Source organism: Sesamum indicum, linkage group LG10 (genome assembly GCF_026168435.1).
Source record: "Sesamum indicum cultivar Baizhima isolate 11 linkage group LG10, ASM2616843v1, whole genome shotgun sequence".
NCBI classification, from domain to species: Eukaryota; Viridiplantae; Streptophyta; class Magnoliopsida; order Lamiales; family Pedaliaceae; genus Sesamum; species Sesamum indicum.
This window is the reverse complement of record NC_142666.1, coordinates 5,743,681-5,767,476: the sequence shown is the minus strand read 5'-3', so window position 1 is coordinate 5,767,476 and position 23,796 is coordinate 5,743,681. Positions and strand designations below refer to the sequence as shown.

General features: G+C 36.5%; 1 protein-coding gene and 2 long non-coding RNA genes across 10 annotated transcripts; all 3 read left to right on the top strand.

Moving 5' to 3' along the window:
* Window positions 1–13,412: 13,412 nt before the first annotated feature.
* LOC105172774 (uncharacterized) lies at window positions 13,413–13,997 on the top strand. The gene has a single exon (XM_020697493.2). The coding sequence runs from the start codon at window positions 13,413–13,415 to the stop codon at window positions 13,995–13,997; it is 585 nt and encodes a 194-aa protein (XP_020553152.2).
* An 894-nt stretch (window positions 13,998–14,891) lies between these two features.
* On the top strand, window positions 14,892–21,796 carry LOC105172333 (uncharacterized). 8 transcript variants are annotated; one of them, XR_002287946.2, is made up of 7 exons: window positions 14,892–15,050; window positions 15,154–15,209; window positions 17,368–17,473; window positions 17,562–17,779; window positions 18,254–18,591; window positions 19,776–20,756; window positions 20,862–21,796. It is a non-coding gene; the product is annotated as an uncharacterized LOC105172333 (long non-coding RNA). The 8 variants fall into 8 exon arrangements; XR_848643.3 differs by having other exon boundaries at window positions 17,893–18,591; XR_002287945.2 differs by having other exon boundaries at window positions 17,562–18,591; window positions 20,862–21,087; window positions 21,157–21,796.
* Window positions 21,797–22,126: 330 nt separating this feature from the next.
* On the top strand, window positions 22,127–23,170 carry LOC148785220 (uncharacterized). The gene is made up of 2 exons (XR_016067958.1): window positions 22,127–22,604; window positions 22,713–23,170. It is a non-coding gene; the product is annotated as an uncharacterized LOC148785220 (long non-coding RNA).
* The last annotated feature ends 626 nt before the right edge of the window (window positions 23,171–23,796 follow it).

Below are 23,796 nucleotides of genomic sequence, written 5' to 3'. Positions count from 1 at the left end.
ATATCTTTTTTAAGTAACCACAGAAAGGGGGGTAAAAGTTGATGGAAGTGCGGAAGATTGAAATATTATGCGGTATTTCTTACACTGGGATAAATGTAAAATTGGTATCTTACTATAGGCCACATTGCGATTCAGATACTATACTTTTTAAAGTAATTTAATTTAGTACCACACAATTGAAGACATGGTAAAATTGATACCGTAATTTACGAAAGTTGCAATTTTAGTACCTTAGTTTTTGAATTGATAATTTTAATGTCATGCCCTATCTTTTGAAAATATCATTTTAGCCCCCTAAAGTTTGATTTCTCGTAGATTTAGTCCCATGGCTTGAAAATGGTATCGGAGCCTAGGTTTATTGAAAAAATATATGTATTTATATTACATTTAGATATTTTGCCACTAACAGAGGAGACTTTCCAAAAGTAGGAAATCGAACGAAAGTTCAAGTTATGATGATAATAGGGAATATTTCCAAATTCTAGAAATATAGTCTATTTAGGATTGATTTGAGTGAGGAATTTTCAGGTCCGTCAGATACTACCAGGAAATGCGATAAGGCACTTACACTCCATCGAGGTCCATGGTAGAATTCCAGCAAGGAGAAACGGAACGGATAAATTCCTTCACCAATACAATTCTAAAAATTATGATTAAAGGAACTGATTAGAAAGAACTCAAGTGGGATACTTCAAAATTTCTCAAGATGTAACAGAGATCGAATAGACCATTCAAAACTGTGGATATAGGTTAATCTATATACTTGTGAAAATAGAAACTTTGAGTCAAAAGGTGGACGAGATCCTTCCAGATCTACACAAGAATCTTACTAATATGGACACAGAAGTCATAGATCTAAAGAGCAACCAGAGGGAAAAAAAACTTTGAAGCATCCAGATCCAGACAAGAGCGAATCAGGGATGCCCTTAGAACAGTATCTCTTTTACATCAGAAGGAAAAGGCGATGGAGATTCCAAAACACAAGAGACGATCTGATCCATGGAGCCATCAAATCCATAAAATAATGCAGATAACGAGGGCAGATATATCAGATGTACAAGAATTGGTTGAATCCTTTTTCCAACTTGGGATTGTGGACTTAGACAACATTCAAACCAATGAAAACACTCCAGCACTACCACTGCCAGAGGGAAGTACAGGTTCCAATGATCGATCCTCCACAGGATCATCCAATGAGGAAAAGTATAGATTTCCACACTAACGCAACACCAATGTTTGTGAGAACTAGACTTGGAGAGAATCCAGGAAGAAACGTGAGGAGAGTGCCAGAATATACACCTTGGGCAAGAACAATGCTCTAGTCCTTGCATTCATATGGCACCATACTCAATCTGGATGTTATCGATTTTTGGAACATTGAGAAGCTGATAGACGAATGGGTTGCAACCATAAAAATAGCAACAACTACCCTAAAACTCGACAATGAAAACTTCATAAGATTATTGGAGTTAAGCTTGGAGGGTTCGATGAAGATCGGATGGGATAATACCTTAGAAGACACCAAAGCTAGTATCCTTGTCGGAGATTCAAAAAGCGCAATGGCAAAACGGGTAGGAAGGCTTATCAAGATACAGTTCGTTGGAGACTAGAACTTCAAAGGAAATAGATCAAAGAAGGCTAGAGAATATGCGAAAGCTCTCTTTGCCCTTAAACTAAGAAGTATTTGAACAATAGATGAATATATCTATTGGTTTCACAAGTTTCTTCCGGAGTGCAGTAGGAAGAGAAGTAATAATCTCTCATGTTCTTTGCAAAGATCTGCAGTCCATGAAGGGAAATAATGATCCAATCATTAAAGCACTTGAAGGACAACTGAATTTAGTAGCAAGGAGGATATCTTTTCTTAAAGACAAATTGAAGGATTGGTGTTATCAAGCATCCATCCAAAAGAACATGAAGAGGCTAAGAGGTAAGATCAAAAGAATTCATCTATGTTGTGATAACAATAGTTTTCTTATAATTATAGGAGAATCAAGTGAGCTAAGGAAGATGAAGAAACAAAGGGGTGATTTCTACCCTATGAGTTCCAAAAAGACATCTTTCAAGCAGAGATCATGTTGGTCCAAAACAAAGGCAGATCATACAAATTTGGACAAAAGACTGGATCAACACGGGCTTCATCTCAAGGATCTAGACAAAGAGAGACGAGATCCACAGGAAGTACCCCTACAAGGAGAACTTTCAGATGAGCCCATAAAAGAGCTAATGAAAGTTTCAAGAACTGCAACTATTGGACATGTGCAACAAAGAAATGTATATCTCCAAACTGCCCACAAAACATGGTGAATTACAAAAGTTTGAAGCCACGGATGACATCCTAGTGCAGTTTACTAAGGCGATTTTGTACCTATATACCAATTCGAGGACCTTCCTTCAGATGAAAGCGTTTAATGAGGAAGAAATAGAGACTGATCGAGATGGATCTTCAACCAAATCAGAATAACTACAATGAGGGAGATATGCTTCAAACTGAAAGAATCATGCTTCAAAATTCTAACCTCAGCCCATACAATGGATTTAGGATTAGAGGAATTGAGAGAGTCCTCAACCAGATAGGACTAAACCAGAGGAAACATCACATAATCTATAAAGTATGTTCAGGTGAGTTTGCTATTTTCATGAAATTTACGGGTAATGTGATGCTAATGCAGCTTATTCCTAAGGAAGAAATTCTTGAAGAATTAAGTAAGCTTAAAAAAGAAGTAGTTATTACTATGAAATGGATCCACATAGGAACTATTAAAGTAGAAATAAAAGTAACTTTCAAAGAAGGAATTGATTCATAAATACATTTATCTATAATGGATTGAAGAATCAATAACTTAAGAGATGGTTGTCTTGGAACAATGATAGGAAGTTTGTATACAGAAAAATAATATTTGATATCCATCCTAGTAGACCAAGATTTCAGTAGAGTCTTAACCCTTCATCAAGACTTTAAAATAAAGGATCTTATGAAAGAAAGTGATAGACCATATTCTATAACTTATAGAATAGCTTATGCCATTTCCAATACACATCATTCTGATTTGTTTCTTAGGAAAGAGTATATTGAGATTCCTAAAATTTTCAAAAAAAATTATAGGGTAATGACACCAAATCTAATTAGGATGCCTAGAATAGGTGGTGTTGATATCATTATAAAAGATCACCCAGTTTTAGATTGAACACTTAGTTCTAGAATTGAGTTTAGCAGCAAGACGTTCTTTTCGAAATACAGAATTACATGCTACAAAGGAAAGGAGAATGGGTAAATAAAAGCTTTAACTCCTCAAAAAATTAGGGTAAATAATGTAAAACTTAGATGCCCTGAAGGATGGAACGAAAATTTTTCCTTTATGATGACTTGTATCACATGCAACAACCTATTATTGGTAGATATGACGACATGTTAGAAATAGCAGTCCATGAAATTCTAGTTGCAAGTGTTGTAAGACGTGAGAATGGAAGTATAACTTTGGGGTTAAGTTTTCTCGAAAATCATAAACTATGGGGAAGAAAAGGTAATGGTATGGAATTCAGTCTTGACGGTATTACCATAAGGATTGTATGACTAGTCCCTTTCCTATATACATATTGGTTGGTATGTTATACAATCAATATAAGGCAGAATATTTTGTAGCTTATATCGATTCAGGTCCAGGAATTTGCACAGCAAAACCTGGAGTTTTCCCTAGAGAAGCTATGGAAACCTTACCCGTTATTGCAGGAACGGATTTTTCACAAAAGATCCAAATACTCAATAAAGGAATTCGAGAGGCAAAAACCATTATTGGAGGAGCATTTGGAACACCTTGGTACAGGATGAAGACCGTCTTTCCCTCGAAAATGTCAAAAGGCTCATCCAGGAATTTTAGTGAAAACCCTTTGGCATGGTGGGTTAGGAATAAGATCGAAGCTACTTTGAAGTTCAAAGACAAATTCAAATACGAGTATGTTTGATAAAAACCTATTTGGATGAACATGGAGAATAAGAAAGATATGCAAAAGATCATCAAGAAGTATATCAATGTTAGACTCATCGAGCCTGAAATTTCTTATTACAGGAGCCCTGGTTTTCTGGTAAGAAATCATGGTGAGATAAAGAGAGGTAAACCCATGTTGGTAATTAAATATCAAGATATTAATAGAATATTAGAATTTGATGGTTATTACATTCCCAATAGAGAACACTTAACTGATTGCATTAAAGGTGTTAGAGTTTTTTCAAAATTGGATTGCAAATCAGGATTTTATCATATTAAGATAAAGAGTGAATCAATGAAATTTGCTGCATTCTCCATACCCATAGGGACAATATATCTGAAATGTGCTTCCAATTGGATTAACTAATGCACCCAGATATCTCAAAAAAAAAAAAAAAAGGATAATCTTTTTAAAGATTATTTTGAGTTTATGTTTGTCTACATTTACGACATACTAATTGCATCTAAGAATATGAAAGATCATATTAAACACTTGAGATACTTTTTTATGCATGCCATAAAGAAGGTTTAGTGAATTTTTAGGAATTCTTGTTCACGAAATAGGGATTGAGATACAAGAACATATAGTGAAGAAAATTTATAATTTTCTAGATGTGCTCAAGGATAAGAAGTATTTGCAGAGCTTCTTGGGAGTTGTTAATTTTGCAGGAGTCTTTTTAAGGATCTCAAAATACAAAAGGGATTTCATACCACTTTTGGAAGAAACTGAAAGTTCGAAATAGAAGTGGGAAGAAATCCACACTCAAAGGGTCCATGAGAAACAGGTTTGCAATAACCTGCCCAAGCTTGTCATACCACAGGACGAGGATGAAGTGGTAGTCTACACGGACGTTGATGACTATAAATGGGCAGTAGTGCTCATGAAAAAGACTACTAATGGGGAAAAATTTTGTAGATATACATGATGGTTGTTCTCAGAACAAAGAGCCTAAGTCTGGCATATCAACGAGAAAGAGTTCTTTATAGTTTGGAATGCTTTTAAGAAATGACTTTTATTTTTACTTGCTAAAGAATTCATATTAAAAATTGATAAATTAATGTTAAGGCTTTCTTGAAAATAAATTAGAATAAAAAATTTAGAAAGCACGTATTATCAGATGACAAGTAGATTGCCAATATTATTATTTTAATATTGTTGTTATAAAATCTCACGAGAATGTTCTTGCCCATTTCCTGACAAGACATGGAGGCATCTAAAGTGAACTCCAACATTTTGACGCTCAGGCATCTCAGGAAAAATCTTGAGGAGCTTGGCAAGAAGTTTGGATAGCTAATGGTGAAAGCCCAAATAGCTGGCCAAGTCCAACGAGCAGATCTTGACACTGTCCAGATCATAATCACGAGTACCATGCTGGCTTCTAGTTTTTATGGGACGGCCTCATGGAACAGATTTGGAAGGCACCGCCCTCGATGATGACCCTCAACATGCCCTTGGAGTACAGGGCTCTAGATCTGTAGCGACGGATTCAAGTACCGCTCACATGAGGCCATCGCCAAATTATGGTGAAACAACAATAATTGAGTCACAGAAAGTACAGACTCCTGATGATTCAAGTCAACCCAGCACCTCGGGGGTTAAAGAAGGAGAAATTAACCTTAGGCTAATGACTGACACCTTGAAGGTTAATACTAATGAATTGATATCTTCATCTTCTGCATGGCAGGTTTATTAGAGAATGTGGCAAAAACTAATTACTCGCAAATGAGTGAACCTAGACAAGACCATAATTGAAACATCCAGAAAATATAATAGATTATGGATGCTAAAAGGGTATAAACCAGAAGATGTCCAAGAATAGTATGATTCAGTTAATACTATGTCACCAAGTTTTCCAAAAATTTCAAAGCTTCCGAAGTGAATTAGTAGGGCAGTCTACAATTCACGGCAAAAAAAAAAAACCCACTTAAAATGAGGCAATATTCTAGAGTTAAAGTTCATATCAGCAGCTCTAAAAATCATAGGAAAAAGGGTCTCATCCATCATTTTATTTTATCAAGTTGCAGAAGCCAGATATGGTAGCTTTCAATAAGATCGAAGCCGCCACAGGAGAGGCTCCCCTAGTATCATCCGTCAGTGAAAATTATATCACAACTAGAAGAATCTGGGGACTATGGGTTTGCCTCATCGAGATAGACAAAGTAAAATATGTATTTAAAATCTTCTCAAACAAGTTAAATGGATCATTCCTGTTAAATTCCATGTCAGAAAAAAAGTACTGAGTTCACAAAAAGCTTATTTGAAAGGAAAAGGATGCTAATTTGAGAAAATAAGCTGCCAACGATCGAAGCTGCAAGGATAAAGAGATGCAATATGTTGCATGTTGGGCAATGACACAACCATGCATGCCCTTGCTGTGAGAAACAACAAAAGTCCCTGCTTGGGACTTAAATTTGGGTCACAAAAAAAAAAACCAACCGAAACAAGATAGGGATAAAAGAAAGGAATTTTACAAGGTGAAAAAAAAGCCACAAAATGTAAAGTTTCAAAAGCAAGACTGTTGGCAGTAGGTGATAAAAGCCAATAGTAAAAAAGCAGAAAATCCAGCTAGCAATCATATGACCGGTAAACCATCATGACTAACAGTTGGAAAGGACGCAAAGATGACGAACGCAATGACGTCATTAAAAAGTAATTTTGAAGTCCGTGATTGAAGTCCATGGACGATTATAAATAAGGAGACAATGAAGCAGATGGGAATCATCGAAATTTTTCTTCAACTCTTCAAAGCATAGTATTTTGAGTTTCCAAATCTTTGTAGTTTTATTCTCAGTTTTATGGGGGTTTCTCCAACAATTATAGTTCCCTATATGAGAGGCTAAACAGTTGTCTCCTCTAATAGAGGAACAAACATCTATATAATATTACCTATATTTCTTCAATAGAGTTAAGGTTTTTATTCAACCTGTCCACACAAAATTTTATTAAGTCTCTATTCTGGAGTAATTTTTACGCCCTAACGTAGAAAATGAAATAGGGTTATGTTGTTTGTTGCTAAAGGAGCCAAGGACCTATGAATCATCTGCTGCATTAGTGTAGTTGGAGGAAGTCCATAAAATCGAGAACAAAGCGGTCAAACAAGGTATGAATTTATGAAGGCTTAATTTTATTTTGAAAACATGTTGGGCCTGAACAATGAATAGTAATGGGAATATTTCTACTCAGAAAAAAAAAATCAGAGACCAAATTGATAGTTTTAGAAAGATTAGAGGCAAAAATGAAAATAAGGTACCTTAAATGCAAATCTCTATAAAGTATAGTATCAAAATCGGTTATTTCATAAAGTGTGGTACTTGACTTGCAATACCCCTTATACTATGGTACATGAGACGCAATTTTCTCTTCTTAGATCCTATAGTTGAATTAGTAACCTTAAAATGTTTGCCATGTCATAAATCCCGTGCGAGTAGAAAGGTACTCTACAATATTAGTAAAATAATAGCCATTGGAGGTAGTTACATGTCATCTTATTTAGTTGAATATAACTAACATGTCCATCCCTGCTACATGCTTTGAGGATAAGGTGTATTTGACGTGTGCAAATAGCGCTGATGTGAAAATGAGGTGGATGGACCCAAGGTTTGTCATAATTGTATTTGGAGTGAGTGTTGGCTTGTTAGCAAGTTGACAAAGGTTGGGCTGGTCGGGCTCGTGATTCTTCAACTGGCTAATGATGAGTGGGCTAGAACTTTAGCCTGCTAGTATTGAGCAAATTAGGCCTAGCTACTTGGCATAATTTGGTAGGATTACGTCTTTGAGTTTGAGAAATAAATACTCCACATATCAATCTACATGAAGTTATCACATATTAACGATAATAACAATGATCTAAAATTCTTTGGTAAGTTCAATGTTTATTTTATATCTTAATTACTAAGTTAATAGTAACTTTCTTAATAGCATTTTATTTTTTTTTCCTGAATTCCAACTTTGTTAATTTACTTTGTTAGATTTCACACTAAACTTTTTTTTCGGTAAATATAATTTTCATAAATAGGAAAAGATATAGTACAACAATCATGAATCAAGTAGTGTTTCCCTCGATAGGCCAAGGGATACGCCACAATTTATAAAGTGCATGTGTACTAACAGAGCTAGCTAAGGTAATATCAAGTATACACTGTCTAACATCCTCCACAATTCACACTAAAATTTGCTGGTCAAGGATATTGACATTCCAATAATGAACAATCAAGTGCTTTCATAAACTTAGGTGGTCTCATTAAACTCTAATTGTCCCATTAAAAACTATTTTATTCAATTAATTGAGTCTAAAAAATATAAAATCTCTACATTATCCGTGATCCAGAATATCCAATCTAGTATTTTAATTAGAGAGATTAAGTTTGAAATTACTCACCGATCACTTAAATTTATATTTATAAATTTAAATTATTTATAATATTTATTATTGAAAACATAATCCTCTCGCACTTTGTGAAAGAATCGATATGGCCCGAAAATTGACAAGAAAACAATGAAATACGAGAATAAGCATATTTAAACTCTAAATCAAAATAAAACTAGTCCCTTAATCCCAAGCGTTCGATACTCAACAAGTATAAAAGAATCTTTAAATGTAATCAACAATTTTACCTTTTCGATTTGAAGACTTTCTTTAAGTTTTTCTCCTCATCGTGTGTTCACGCGAAACGAACAAGATCTCCTCTACTTCGAACATGCACTACACCGCAAGGTGGTTTATACCAAACCTTGCTAGAGGTAAGGTGTTGTGGTATAAGAGACTTAATTGCTATTAGCTTAGTACATCAAGGTCAAGAGGATCTTACTCTAACTTCAAACTAGTTCAAGGAGAATAAGAGAATAGAGAGAAAAGAGAGGGAGAAGAGAACGGTCCAGATAATGAGAGTGAGGGAGGAGTGTTTTCTTTTATCTCATATGCAAAATAACATATACACAAACCTATATATGATGCACACACAAGAGAAGTCTCATGTACTTGTTATATGTATATACGTACACATTGCATGTCAAGTAAAAAATAGGTAAAATGGGTGTCCGTCATCCTTGCACCCTCATATATCTATCACACACACACACATATATATATATATATTCAAACTAGGGCTACATATATATACAACTTTTGAGCTTAATTCAAAATAAATTAAACCCATCGGCTAGGGCCTTTATAGAATTAATTAATCCCATTAAATAATTGAGCTTAACTCGATCTATTTAATCTTAGTAAATTACCAACTTCAAACTCTAATTCATTGGTCATATTAATTACGAATAATTACATTGTCCTCCTCTGAGATTTGATGTAATTACATGTAAACTCCTGTGGTTTGAGAATTTACATCTAGCACCATGAGGTTTGCTTCATTTTTACAAATAAGTCCCTCTGTCAGATGATATTAGCAAAAAAATTGAAAAAATAATATATATTTACCATTGATTGACTTATTATTAATTTATTGCAGTCAGATAGATCAGGACCCTGAGATTTGCTTCCGTCTAACAAATAAATCCCTCTGTTAGACGATATTAACAAAAAAACCAAAAACATAATCTATGATTACCCCTATTTGACTTATTACAGATTTATTGCAGGCTAGATAAATCTTTTTATGACCAAATTACCTTCATATGTCTTCACCCATTAATAAGGAGGTATATATTTATTGTTACAAGGGTAGCTTAGTTAAAAAAAATATTTGACTTTCAATTATCAATCGAGGGTAAATATTAAATTTTTATTAATATCAACAAATTTAGTGAATTGTGACTAATGCGCGGAGGGGGGGGGAGGGAGAGGAAGGGACTTATTTGTTAGATGGAAGCAAGCCTCAGGGGTGTTAGATGTAATTTTTCAAACCACATGGGTTGGGCGTAATTATATCATATCTCAGGAAGGGGAGTGTAATTATCTCTATTAATTAATTCATCTAGTCCAATTAACTTGATCTTATCAAATTAATTGAAACTAACCCAAACTAATTAATCTGATTAACTAAATTTTGAGCTTCCCATCATATGTGTTCTCCTATTTAAATGATCACAACATTAAATCTCTTGAACTAATTTAAACTCTTTAAATTAATTGCTTCCTTCTAAAATTAATTCATAATTAATTCTACTACTTCATTGAGTGGTGTTTAGTACAGTTATGTAGGTGCACCCTCAACTAAACTTGAGCTTGTGTCAACACATAATTTAATTGATAAGTATTTTTGCACTGTACTAATTAAATAATATTTAATTAATAGCTTTCAATTAACACTTAATCCAGAAGCACCCATCACATGGGTGACCGTTTAACAATGATCCATGACACTAGAGAATAAGTGAAATAGCGTGAACCTCAAGGCTACCGAATGCCATAGGTGTACGATCCTTCAATTGACCATCTTCTAGTCTTATTCTAGGGTATGGAATTGATAATCAGTTCCCATTCTGAATTAGAAATTTATGCTTAAAATTCCATTATTTTTCTCCACTTGATCAACATAGAAAACCACTTTCCTATTTGATCACCCGCTAGAGCCGCAGACTCTTTGGAGCATAACACACAACAGAACGTATATATCATCTCATGATAGGACACGAAATCCTTTCTTGGAACTCATCAGTCTTCATACATATTTTGGTTTCACTAGAACAGAGCTTATAAATAACCACATCAGAACCCGTTCATCTTTTACCAAGCCCTAAATACAACCGTTTCATATATGAGACTGTGTGGATCATCAAGTTTGAGGACTAAACACCCCATACTATCAGAGCCAAGGAGCTCAACTCATACTGAGCAAGCCACAGGGGTTTCCATACTATGACTTCTCGTGAGTCAGTTCAGTCGACTTGAGAACATTTGCCAACTATCCACTAGAATTACATAGACGTCATACATCTATCATCTATAAAATATGACACCCATCATATAGATGCAATATTTAGTGCAAGTCTCACTATAATCCTCGATCCCATTCTCGAGGTTCATAACTTAGAACATTTTGAATCCAAGCATCAAAAGTTGGTTTTATAGTTTCCGTCAAATGCAAAACCTAACTTCATTGGTAGATTAGTGATCCGTGGGCTTTGTTGCAATGTATGAAAAATACAGGAGTAAGAAAAACTACTAAGCCTAATTGAATATTTCTTATTGATTTAATTCAATATTACAAAGTGAAAATAAAAATTGCTTAAATAGATTACAAAAGAACCAATCTAATTAGCTTTTTGCTCATGTATTATAACAATCTCTCATTTGACCTAAAGCCAATCACCCATTTGCCTCAGTCCCATCCTGTCCAAATGCTTAGTATGGGGAATCTGTGAAACAGTCTTGGCCAGTAAATCTGTCGTGTTTTTTGTCGATATGACGCGATCCACTCTCATGTCACTTGTGCCCACCATCAGTTGCAGCAGATGGTAGCTTCTGAGAATGTGCTTAAATTTGTGATGAGACCTCCTTCAATCGCACTATCGCCCTATTGTCATCACAAAAGATAACTATGGGCTTGACAATGCTAGACACTACACCCAACTATTGGAAAAAGTTTTTCATCCAAACTGCTTCAGCAACTTCCGAAGCAGCTATGTATTTAGCTTCTGTGGTTGAATCAATTGTGGTATCCTGCTTGGAACTATTCCAAGTTACCACACCACCATTCAGCTTGAATACGTAACTAGATTGAGACTTAACATCATCTACATTAGACTGCTAGCATTGTTGTACCCTTTCCGTACCAATTTTCCATTGGCTTACAAGAAAAAATCTCTTAGGTCCGTCTTAAGTACTTAAGGATGGTCTTGACAGTAGTCTAGTGTGCTTTACCTCATACCTGCTCGTGACACTTAGAGTAAATGCAGTATCAGGCTTTGAGCATTGGACAACATACTGTATGTTGCCCATGGTAGAGATGTAGGAATGTCATACATATTTCTGTTTTTCTCATCAATCCGAGGAGACCGAGTGTTGGAAAGCTTAACCCCATGTCTCATTGGAAGGAACCCCCATTTCGAGTTTTTCATCTTCAATTCAAGACTTTCTCGATATATGAGGCTTGGTCATTACTAAAATCCTTCTACATCTATCTCTATAGATATTGTTGCCAAGGATGTAGGAAGCATCGCCCAAATCCTTTATGGAGAATTGCTTAGAAAGCCATGCTTTCGTATCACCCAATATCTTGACGTTATTTTCATTGAGCAAGATATCGTCCATGTAAAGTACAAGGAATGCAACTAAGCTCCCATAGACCTTCTTGTATACACAAGGGTCAAACTCATTTTTGAAAAAAATCATAACTCTGTATGACTTTGTCGAAACGGATAGTCCGGTCTTGTCAGAGGGAGGGGAAACCCCAATGGGGTATCTTGCCTGTGTTTGGACGCAACACAATTGACCACCTGAAGTCAATGATAGTGAGAATCGAAGCTCACCGAATAGTAACTTAGATGAATGAAGAAATAAAAATGAATGAAAATTAATATTACCAAATTCGGGAATTTGACTAACAAATGGACTTATTTGTTAGATAGAAGCAAACCTTAAGGGTGTTAGATATAATTTTTTAAATCCACAGGGGTCTGTGTATAATTAAATCAATTCTCATAGAAGAAGAGTGTAATTATCTCAAAAAAAAAAAAAAAAAAGAGAGAAAGAGAGAGAGAAGAGGATGGCAAGTAACTGCAAAACAAAATAAACTTAGGAAATAGGCCAAAAACAAAATCAAACCGAGTCTTATAATTCTTTTTATTTGTTTCAAATTTTGTCTTTCTCTTTCTCAAAAATATTGTCCTCAAACACACGTTTTCTCTTAGTTTGAGAAAACAAATTCTGCTCTTATTTTTAGTTTCATGCCTTATAATTCTTTATATCACCATTTATGTGTGGCAAATTTCATCACATCAGCATTTTTGAGAATGGAAATTCAAGAGACTAACAATAAAAGGTTTTTTTTCCCAATTTAATATCAAAAAGTGAAAAAAAATATATTTAAATAAATTATAATTAATCAATTTAATTAATTTTCTAATAACATATTCCAACACCTTACCACGGAATACTAATTAGTTATATATAAAGTAGAGTTTCATAGACTTCTGAATAGATCACAATTATATGAACTATTTAAAATTTGTGTTCCAAATATTTTTTAGATATACTTTTGAACTATATAAAATGGGCAGAAACTAAAACCAAACACTTTCATATTTTCACAATTGCATTAAAACATATACCCATGGCCCAAAGCACGCATTAAAAGTAGTCCACATAATAAAGTTGAAAGAACACATGACCATTTCTCAGGAAATTTTCAAAATTCACCACAACGGTCTGCATTCTTGGGCAAAGTTTTTCTCAGTTTCCAGAGCAAATGCAGAAGACCGTTCATCTTGTTTCGGATCCCTGTTTACTCCTCACTCCCAGCGGGAATATGAACACTTCTTTCAACTACGCAAGATTGTTTACTGCCACCCATCAGCGCAATTTTCAGTCAAATGTCAAGAAATCGATACTCTGTGCTGCAAAGAAGAGAAAGCGATATGCGATTGGAAGATCTGGAAGACTCATGCTCGAATCAGCCTGCGTGATCGCTTCAAAGCTCAGGATTTTGCCCGAGCCTTTTGAATTACTGTTGACGGAATTTGGAGCGGGAAATGGAGGTGGGAATGGGTTCTGGAATGTATTTGGACGGGGTGGGTTTGATGGGTGGAGGAGAAGGAGGAGAACAAAATTGGGTATGGTGATCACTGTTGTAGTTTGTGGTGTGGTGGGGTCGTGGTTGGTTATGGGTAAAGAATTGGTATTGGATGCTGAGGCTTTCTTGGGGGGTTTAGGTTTACTTTTATTTGGGCTTTCGGTGGAAGGGTGGAGAAGAGGGGCTAAAGATTGGATTTTGGGATTCTGTTGCTGTGCTTTTTTGGTGGGTTTGGTTTTGAAGAAGGACGATTTGCGGACATGGGTTAGATGTTTTGGGAGCCTAAAGAAGAATGGAAAAAGAAAGAGAAGAGCATATTGAGTATTGCTTACAATCTTAACCGAGTGTGGTTTCTTTATGCATGGTCATTTTTTATTGTTTTTTGTCATTTGGACGTCAATTCCTCTTTTCTTTTTGTTTCAAGTCTTGACTTCTTTATAGGATATTCTTGATTGATGAGCAGTTTTAAGTTCGTTAATTATTTCTTTAATTTGTTTACATACACAACGCATATTTCCGTTCGTGCTCTTGGTATTGGGACAATATAATACCGGTGTTGGAAATATTTAATGTAGATTTTCTTCGTAATATGATGCATTCATCAAAAGAATTCTACCACATGTTGATTGATTTACAGCAGTTTGCATATTTTTTCATGCTTAACTCTTCTTTTCATTAATGAACTTGGGCACTTTCATAATCTCTGGACATTAGTTTTAGCAACCAATAGTAGCTGAATCAGTAAGAGAGGGTCTGCTTATCTTTTTAAGATTCTCGACAAACTCTAAGCACATGCATACAGGATGAGACAACATGTGCATAGAATCTGCTATGTAAGAATATCCGCTTCAACTCAGACACCATACGTCTATCTCCTTGTTTGCCACCCAAGTTGCATTGGAAGTGATATTATGTCCACTTTTGATGTTCATGGGGCTACTGCCACAATTTCTTATGTCATAGTTGTTCAATGTATTGACATATTTGTGGTTGCATTTACTGTATAATCCATCCCATTTATATTACATGCAATTTGCTGCAGATAATAATCCTAAAAAAACCTGTACATGAATGAACAAGGAACTCCTTCTCTAGTTCATACTTTATCTGACATGCGGTCATTTGCATGACATGAGATTTAAAGTTCTAGCAACGAACTCTTTCTATCTAAAACTGAAAGTACACACAGCATTGTAAACCTGTGCATCTCCCTAGGAACCGAAAAGCATAATGGAAAAGAATTATGTATATTATTATGTCCAAAAGCTCCAATGGATGTCAACAGTCTTGAATGCGATCAATTCTTGGACCAGTATCTTGAAAATTCTGATGGATATGGTGGCTAAATCTATAGAAGTGGACAAAAATAATCTGGTAATTATTTAATTTCAGATTATCTTATTTTTTCTGCATTCAGCACCTCAACATATTGGTTGCTGTATTTAACTTATAACTATTTCATATGGGTTTTATCCAGGCTTAAGTTCTCCATGTTTGATTATAAAGTGAAGAAAGAGCTTCGACTTGCATAAGGTGAAACTAATCTGCTTTGTTTCTGCCCTCAACTTTACTATTGTCCTTTTATGTTCCTCTTTTAGATTCATTCTAAAGATTATAAGATACATAGGTTGTAAAACTACAGTTGGAGATGGATACTGGCTGATTACTCAACGATGCATAAAGATAGGAACAATGGCCAAACCTTAATATATATATTCAAATCCTAATTCAAACAAATTTGAATTAGGAAGAAGAGAAAGGACCCTTTAGCTACTTGATATTCGTTACCCTAAATCTTTCTGGCAGAAGGTCTTGGATCAAAATAAATCGCATGTGGATGACGTAAGAGTAACAAGTTGCAACTACTTATGAGTTCTGCTTATTATTTCTCTTGGATATTGACCTGAAGAAAAACAAATAAAGATTAAAGGAGGTAGGTGGATAAGGGTTGTGAGATTTGAACATAATCTCCTCCTTCAACCAATTCATTGCTTCTACTCTGGTAATTTCATTTGGGCCTCATAAACATAATTTTGGATAGAAATGTTCTTTTGTCTCCCTTGCAAGATCCTCCAAGTATCTTCTTTTACAGATGCCCTTGTTTATATCATTATGCTTTTGATGCCATACCTATGTTGCTCAGTTAGTCATATTAAGTCCCTCGAAGTGTGATGCTGTTTATTAATCACCTTCAGCATCTCACCTAATCATTTGCCTATTTCTTCCATAATTTGTTCCCAAGAGCTACCCTCATGCTGGTTCTGCAAACTCTCTCTTGTTGCCTTGAACCAGCATAGGCTCTCATGTTCCTCGGTCATGCCCAAACTAGATCCTTTGATTGCCATCAGTTCCTATAATTACAAAACAACCTAATTGCATGATACCACCTATTATGAAACCTCTCTTCAATTATGCTAAGGCCTTAATTGCTTCAACTACGCCTTGCACGTAAGCCAAGTTAGCCTCTCACAGTCTCACTGTTGTTTGGGTGTGAAGAAACGAAAGAAAGTAGTAAATATGAGTTTTTGAACGAGAGAGATCATAGTGAAACCAGAAGAATCAAACTTGGTTTCTTAGTTCTCATCCAACCCTCTCTCAGGAATATTAATAACATACACTAAGAATGTTCCAGGTGAAAATTTCCAGAACCTTCAAACATAGTCCTATACGTAATGCATTAATATCCTCTAGGACCCTCTGTTCGCTAATTTCAGTACATCTGCGGACTGCTATTGAGAACTCACCTTGAAGTCTTCCAGCTGACCCAGAATAAGTATTATCAGTGAATCTTGATGTAAGAGTTGGGGGACTGTTATAGTAAGCTTGGTTCAAGATGTATGAGTTCAATCATCTTATGCCCAACCTTGAATTGAGTAATAGCTCAAGCACTAAATTAGTAGCTTGAATTTTGAGCTCCTCTCCCCCCTCCCCACTCCCCAATGTATACTTGTACTAAAATATAGACGTACGAGAACTTTTCAATTCCAGGGAATTGAATTTCATGGAGGATTCGCTGCTGGGATATCTTCATTTTTCAGCAATGTGCTCTTGTTGCCAACTAAAGAATTATGATTTTCGGGTAACAAGATTTCGTGATGGTTTCAGCGGTGGGGATCTTCAATTTTAACCTGTAGGTTTTTTGAATGTAAGCACTGGGGTTCAGGCAACAAGGAGGTAGTAGACATACTTACTCACTCATGCTGGATCTGCATTGGTAAATCTGCACCCTGGTCTGAGCTTTGTCATGGATTTGCTCATTGGTGTGACCTTTTTCTTTTCTGGGCTGGGCGACCAGATGATTAAGTTGAGGAAGAGGATGGAATTGAGACTGAGGTTAGGCTGCCACCTTTTAGATAATTTTTAAGATTTTGAAGGGTCAAAGGAGAAAATTTGAGAATAACTCAAATGTTTCACGTCTAATTGAAAAAGATAATAAACAATGTGAACATTTCCAAATTCTTGAGCAGAACTGTCAGCCAGTTCAAGTCGTTCACACCCTTAGGTCGTATTCCCTTACTCTAAATGAACATCCTTGTTAATTTTTTTGGTCGATTTGATACTTCACAGAATTATTTATTCTGTAACTAATCCAGTAAAATCTCGTCTGATAAATATTTTGTAGATGAGGTTGATTCTATGTAATATTATTGTAGCTTTGTGTCGTCTGAAGAAGAAATGACTTTATAAATAGATTGTCATATCAGGATGCTGGTTCAGAAATCAGTCTCCAGATCAACAATCCATATGCTGGAGCTAAAGTTTTGGAATGAATGTTGAAGCTTCCGTCATTTTGTCAGGTAAAATTTACAGCAAGAAATATTACTCAAGTTTTGCACCTTTTGGATAGCGATGATCAATACAACAAGGAATCTGATTTCGTTTCAGGAAGAGAAGCCTTTAACAAGTTACTCAAGCCTCACGGAGAAACCTGTTACTGGATTTCAATTCTCATTAAACATGCTTGTCTCATTGTGGAAACTGGAAAAATACATTTTTGAATCTTCAACAGAGCTGTGCCTTTGTATCTCTTTCAGCCTGGGTCAGATGCTTGGAAATGTAGAGAATTCCTGACAAGCATTTTCTTTGGAAGTCTGCACATGGATGTAAGTATATCGAACAAAACTGAGGTGTATTTAAACTCAAAATACACAGAATTCAGATAGGAACAAGTCATTAGATCACTGGAGGTATGAAAAAGTCTACTTTCATTTAATAGATCATTCTATTGAAAGGAGAAAGGGTAAAGCATAGCCTTGTCGGGGCTAATGATTTCTCACTGGAAAATGAAGTGGCTATCTCAGTTCATGTTGCGATACGACAATGTAAGTCAGTTTCTGGCCATCCAGCTGTATACAGGTCCAACTAAATGTTAAGCAAAGGACTGAACTTCCCTGTAATTATCTACTCCCATCATCTATTAAGGTTCCCTTTGTACTCAAAACTGACTCTGAGTTACTAGAACAGAAGAGTACTGTTCATGGTTGTGCTTTTCATCACCTTATTTTCTATCTAACTTCAACAGTGTTGTTATTTCAGTTTCGATAGAATTTTCTTCTGCCCTTTAATTCCAATGGCAGGTGCACATCTTAGTGGTGAAAGGAGGAGAAAATGAAAGAAGAAACGTAAAACAGGCTTGCGGCACGCCCACCGGCCAAGTTGGGAGTCGTCTTCAACACAGTTGAAGTCTATGTATCAGTGTTTCCTGTAGCTGCTGCATCAGATAACCAGCAACATGAGTCTCTGATTTGATATTTGCACCTGATTCAGAACAAACAAGTTACAATTTATCAATCAATCCTACTGATTGAGCGAATTTGGAGCACTAGCGAAAGTAGAACTGGTGTGCCTACAAGATAGTCGTAAAGGATGTCATGACGACGTTAGGCCACCTCTTAATCAGTTTACGCCCGACACGGTCAGTACTCTCACCCACACTGCTGCATGCCTACTACTTGATTTCTTGAATACCAGTGAGTTTGTAACCATTCTGGTTTGAGATGGGGTTGTTTATGTTAACTGGTAAATCAAGATGCATGTTAACTTAGTAGCAATGTGTTTTTTTTTTTAAATTAAATTTTTATCAGAAGCTTTTCATATTATGGAGTTTGAAGATCATTATACTTCTGACTAGGTGACCAGTATTCCAAAATTCATCGTTAGCTTAAAAAGTATATATGGGTAGATTGTTAATTTATTATTAATTTTATTCACATAATGCTGAAAACAGTCCAACTAAATAAATAAGAATAGGGTTGAAGCAGTTTTATATAATAAATTATTGGCCAAATATAAATTAGTATTTGATTAGATAATATATCATACATAATATATGGCCCATATTCTAACGTTATCCTATTTGACCTGCATAATTACTTTAATGTTTTAATACAGTTTAAATCTTTTCTTTTTTATATTGGCTATACTATTATATAAATAAAATGAAGAAGAGTCATGGTGGGTCTGTGCAATTATCTCGATAATAGTTACTTCATCTAATATAAGATTAATTTTTAATATAATTATTATATTTTATGTTTATGAAGTACAGAACCATAAAATATTGAGGATCTAATTGACAATCTAAGATAAGTAGGGGACTAACATGAAAAAAAGAAATATGTTTACATTTCAATGTTTAAGATTCTAGCTAGGAATTATGCAAAAACGGTTGAATGTGCCTAAAAATTACCGAGTAAAAATATACCAAAAAAACAAAAAAAGAAAAATGGGATAGTGCTCAAAAGTGTGCAAAAACGGATCTATGTATACCATGATTGTAGGGCCAGTATCATAACAGGAGGTGGATTGGTCTAACTGTATACCACATCAACTATATTCACGATTAGGAAATATTGTCACATTAGTATTATGTGCATATTTAAGAGGAAATTTTTTAGTTGTTCCAACTAAATAAATGATCTTGATATTCTTAACCGTTTGCCGACGTGTTATACACGTCTGGTATGTATGCCTTGTGTTGAGGAGTCTATTGACTGAGTCGGGCTGTAGGTGATTTGGGCCCATCTCGGGCTCCTAGTGTTGCTACTAACAAGCTTGGGCTTCTTGGTCAAATGGGTTTTGATATGTGTCATTCTTTAGGAAATTGATGCACTAAACATCAAGGCTGTGTTTACCAGATGGGAATACGCAGTAGATTCGGGCTAATCGGGGTCATCAGCCTATTTACTTGCGAAATGTGCGGCCGGTACTGACGTCTGAAGCCCGGTTCTTGGCTGGATTAAACACGGCATATGGATCCGGGCAAGAGGGGTGGGATTCGAATCCAGACCAGCTATCCCACCTTTCATGCTCTGTTGGTTTGACTTTGTTACCCTAAAATTAGCTTAGGAAATGTCGGAATTGTCCTCGTACACTTACCTACCGACTTTAATTTTCTGTCACATTTTTCATTTTCCATCATCGTGTTCTCCACCATTTCAAAATCACGCTTTACCGGAAGGGCTTCTGCAGACACAACGTCCTTGTGGCCGCGAGGTGAGTTCATCATGGCCGGTGACTTGAATGTAGGTGACAACGTGACTCTGTAGCTACGTTTTTTGGCTCTCAAGTATTACGTGGTCCATGGTTTATTCGAAATTCAATTTTTGGGATAGCATTTTTGGGAATTGATTGGCCAACACATCCAATCACATTTACAATCACTCCACTATAAATGAAACCGGATTTGCACTGCTTCCATACGTATAAACATATCCAACTGTTTCAGACCCACCCACCTTACCTTTTCCCAAAATAGCATATGATGTGGCCCGACGGGTTTTACTATCAACGGTATATGTTTTACTGTGCCAAATGGACTAAGGAAATGGAGAAAATTTTTGTTGCGAAATTGATTGAGCATGCCAAGAAAGGCCGTTTTCACCCTGACCGTGAAAACAAATTTGCCATCCTTTAGATGAGGTGCATAATTGTCATGGTGGTAAAATCTACTTTGGTTGGGGTAAATACGTCGTCAAGTTCCTTTTATTTGGGAAGCTGGTGAACCGCCAGGATGTTATCTGGAACGAGCGCCTGCGATTCGTGACTGCTCTGGATTCCACATGCAAGGATTTCTGTAAGGTACTGTGTTTGTTTAAGGAAAATGTACGTAGAAATTGGATTATTATTACAGTTCTCTCAGTTCTGACAATGTTTCCCCATTTTATTTTTGATATGTGCATCCAGTTTTGTAGTAATCTCGCACAGGGAAGTGCTACGTCAACGCTTATGAGGATATGTGGGATGGACAGTGTCAGCTTTTCACTCAGCTTGTGGATTCGGATTCGGTATGCGCTGAAGATGCATCTCATCATGCGAAAGGAGATGATGCCGAGAAACCGTCCAACGATACTGCTTTGGTAGAACCAACCAAAGCAGTGGTCGATGATCAAAGCGATCCGTGCCCATATTGGTACATATCCGACAGTCCGACCTCAAGCTCCTCGTTGTGGAACTTCATAGACGATTTCTATGGATGCAGGGACGATGCAGACTCGCTGCAGCAGCTGCCAGGTGTCCCAAACCCCGAAAGGCAGCCAAAAATGCCGAAATGTGAGAGCCCTAGTGCTGCAATGTCGGAAGGCCAGGCGAGCTCGTCCGCATCCAATCGGACGCCGGTGAAGAAGGTGGACTGATGCTGGAGAGGTTGAAGGAGAGGCGCGCGAGGTTGACGTGAAGGTGGTTGATGAAGGATGTCATTTTGAGGTTTTTAAGTGCATGCTGGTGATTTTCTGTATTACACTTATGCATTTATGTATATATATATTTATGTAGGTATAAAATATGTATTACTACAATGTTTGCGGAATGTTTTTGGGGAATGATGTTGTCCTTTGCATCATTTTCTCACTCCGCCGTACTTTATTTTACTTTCCTTTTTAGTATGACTGTATCTATAATTACTGCGTATCAGATTTTAGGGACGTAGTTATAAGTGCCGCTTTAGGCGATGAATGTTTGTACCTGTCAGGTGCAGGTGTTTTGTATTCCCATGTATTTGAGTGGGCAGTGCATGTTTTGTCCTCATTCTGTCTGAGGGACCACATGCATGTTTTCAACATTTCACCCGCTGTGTACTTTAATTTATGCATTTATGAAAGAAAGGTATGTTTTGTGTGTTATGGCTGCATTCACTGTGCGTTCTTGTTGTTTGGCCGTGCTCAGTGTACTAAGCTAATAGTTATGGTTTACAGAATTGAATGTAAAACGGGCAGTGTATTTTTCAGCTAGTGAGTTTACCAATATTAACTATGTAAGTTGTTCCAAAATCTGTATTACAGTCTACGTACATTAGCCTAAATTAATGTCTTCGTGTATGTTTGTCGTGCAAGCTAAATACATTTAACTGGGGAAAATCAGAAGTCACCCGCCTAACAATGGTTAAGACGCCATGACGAATGTATCTTTCCAACCCACCTTACTCTTTTTCCGCAACCAGCCATGATGGAGAATACGCAATTATTACAGGGATACCAGCGGCCACCACTATGTGCCTTTTTAAGCACCTCAGGCCTACCATACCGTACCTGTACCAAGCACTGCATTTCATCCGAAACCCTTATCCCCATTTTCTTCCTCACAATACCATCCCTAACAGACTTCGCATACCCTAGATCCCACTATGCCAAGACGGAAAATTCCCATGGGTCAAAGTCGCTACTTTTACACTCCGACCTGGACTAAAAGAGTCGACGATGCCTTCTGCAACTACTTGTACTACCACGCTCTAATGTATAGAAACCACTCTGACCCAATGTGACTGGTTTATGACTCCCTCAGTACCGCTGCCCAAGCTGTGAGGGAGTCGTCCGACATTCATGGACTCTTGATTTCTTCCGAAACAAACTCAGCTTGCTGCGTACGACACGTTTAGGAAGGTGCTGGATGAACCTGGAATAATGTGGAATGATGAAATCAATAGGATGACCGGTAGGATGGTAGAGTGGAGGAGGGTTATGGTGTTTTTTTGTTCGTTGTTGCGTTAGTATGTAATATTGACAAATCATTTTTCCTTTCACAAAATACGCCGTTATGCAGGAACACCCGTTCACTAAGGCATACTTCTACTTTGGGGAGCCCAAATGGGAGCAGATGAGCGAAATTTTCGGTGGGGCTGTGCTTTCTCTTTTCCGGGGAACATCCACGGATATTGACGAATACAGCGAGGATGGATCTGATGTTATCTTCCTGGGGGTAAAATCTAATAGTGAGCCGGAGGTGATTGACCTGGTGACGAGCGAGGATGAAAGTTGAAGGAGAAAAATGTCAGTGGTGCCAGTCGGTTGGTCTGAAAAAATGAAACTGGGTGGAGGAAGTCGGAGCCTGTTATGTTGGTGTTTCTTTTTTTTAAGTTGTTGTGTAAATGGAATGAAAAACAGTTTTAATGTTGGGTGGCCGAACAACTTTTCATTTTTATGCAGTTTTTACTTTCGCAAATGCTTCTTATCATCTATTTAATCTGGTAATTTGTTTTAAATGATATGTGACGTTTTTCCACGCGATATCAACTTCATTTCATGCATTCTTATAGGCACTGTTTGTTGAGAATACTCATGTGAAAGATGTCATGGTTGAATGAGAAGATGGCATTTGTTGTCGGTGCTGGTCGCACACAGAAACATAGAGCAGCCTTCTGTTGAAGAAGAAGCGCATTTTTTCACGTTTTTCCCTTTTGATAGTTTCACGTTTTTTATTAGATCTGTTGGTTTTATTTGCCGAGTTGGCCGTCAACTTGGCGATAATGTGTAAGTACTTGGTTAGTCTATTTCTGGGATTGTTACTAGCTGTTAGTCATCCCCTTCCTCTTTACTTAAAGGGAACAGTTCACTGCAACTGTTAATAGATGAAACTGGCTGAATTGTACCTTGTGATGGCATCTACAATGCATTTTACACCGATTTTATTGTTCTGCACTGTTGATTATGGCAGCATTTTTTCATGTGTATGCATGGGAACTGTATGTTTTGTCTTGGTTATGTTGCAGTTGTTCGTGAATAGCATCCAGGTTGACGGCTTGGAGTCATCTTCATCAGCAGTAGGCAAGAACATCACTTGCAGAATGCTATCTCAAACCACGAAGAAAGCGTGCCTTTGTGATTGACGTTTTTTTGTTTTTTACTCC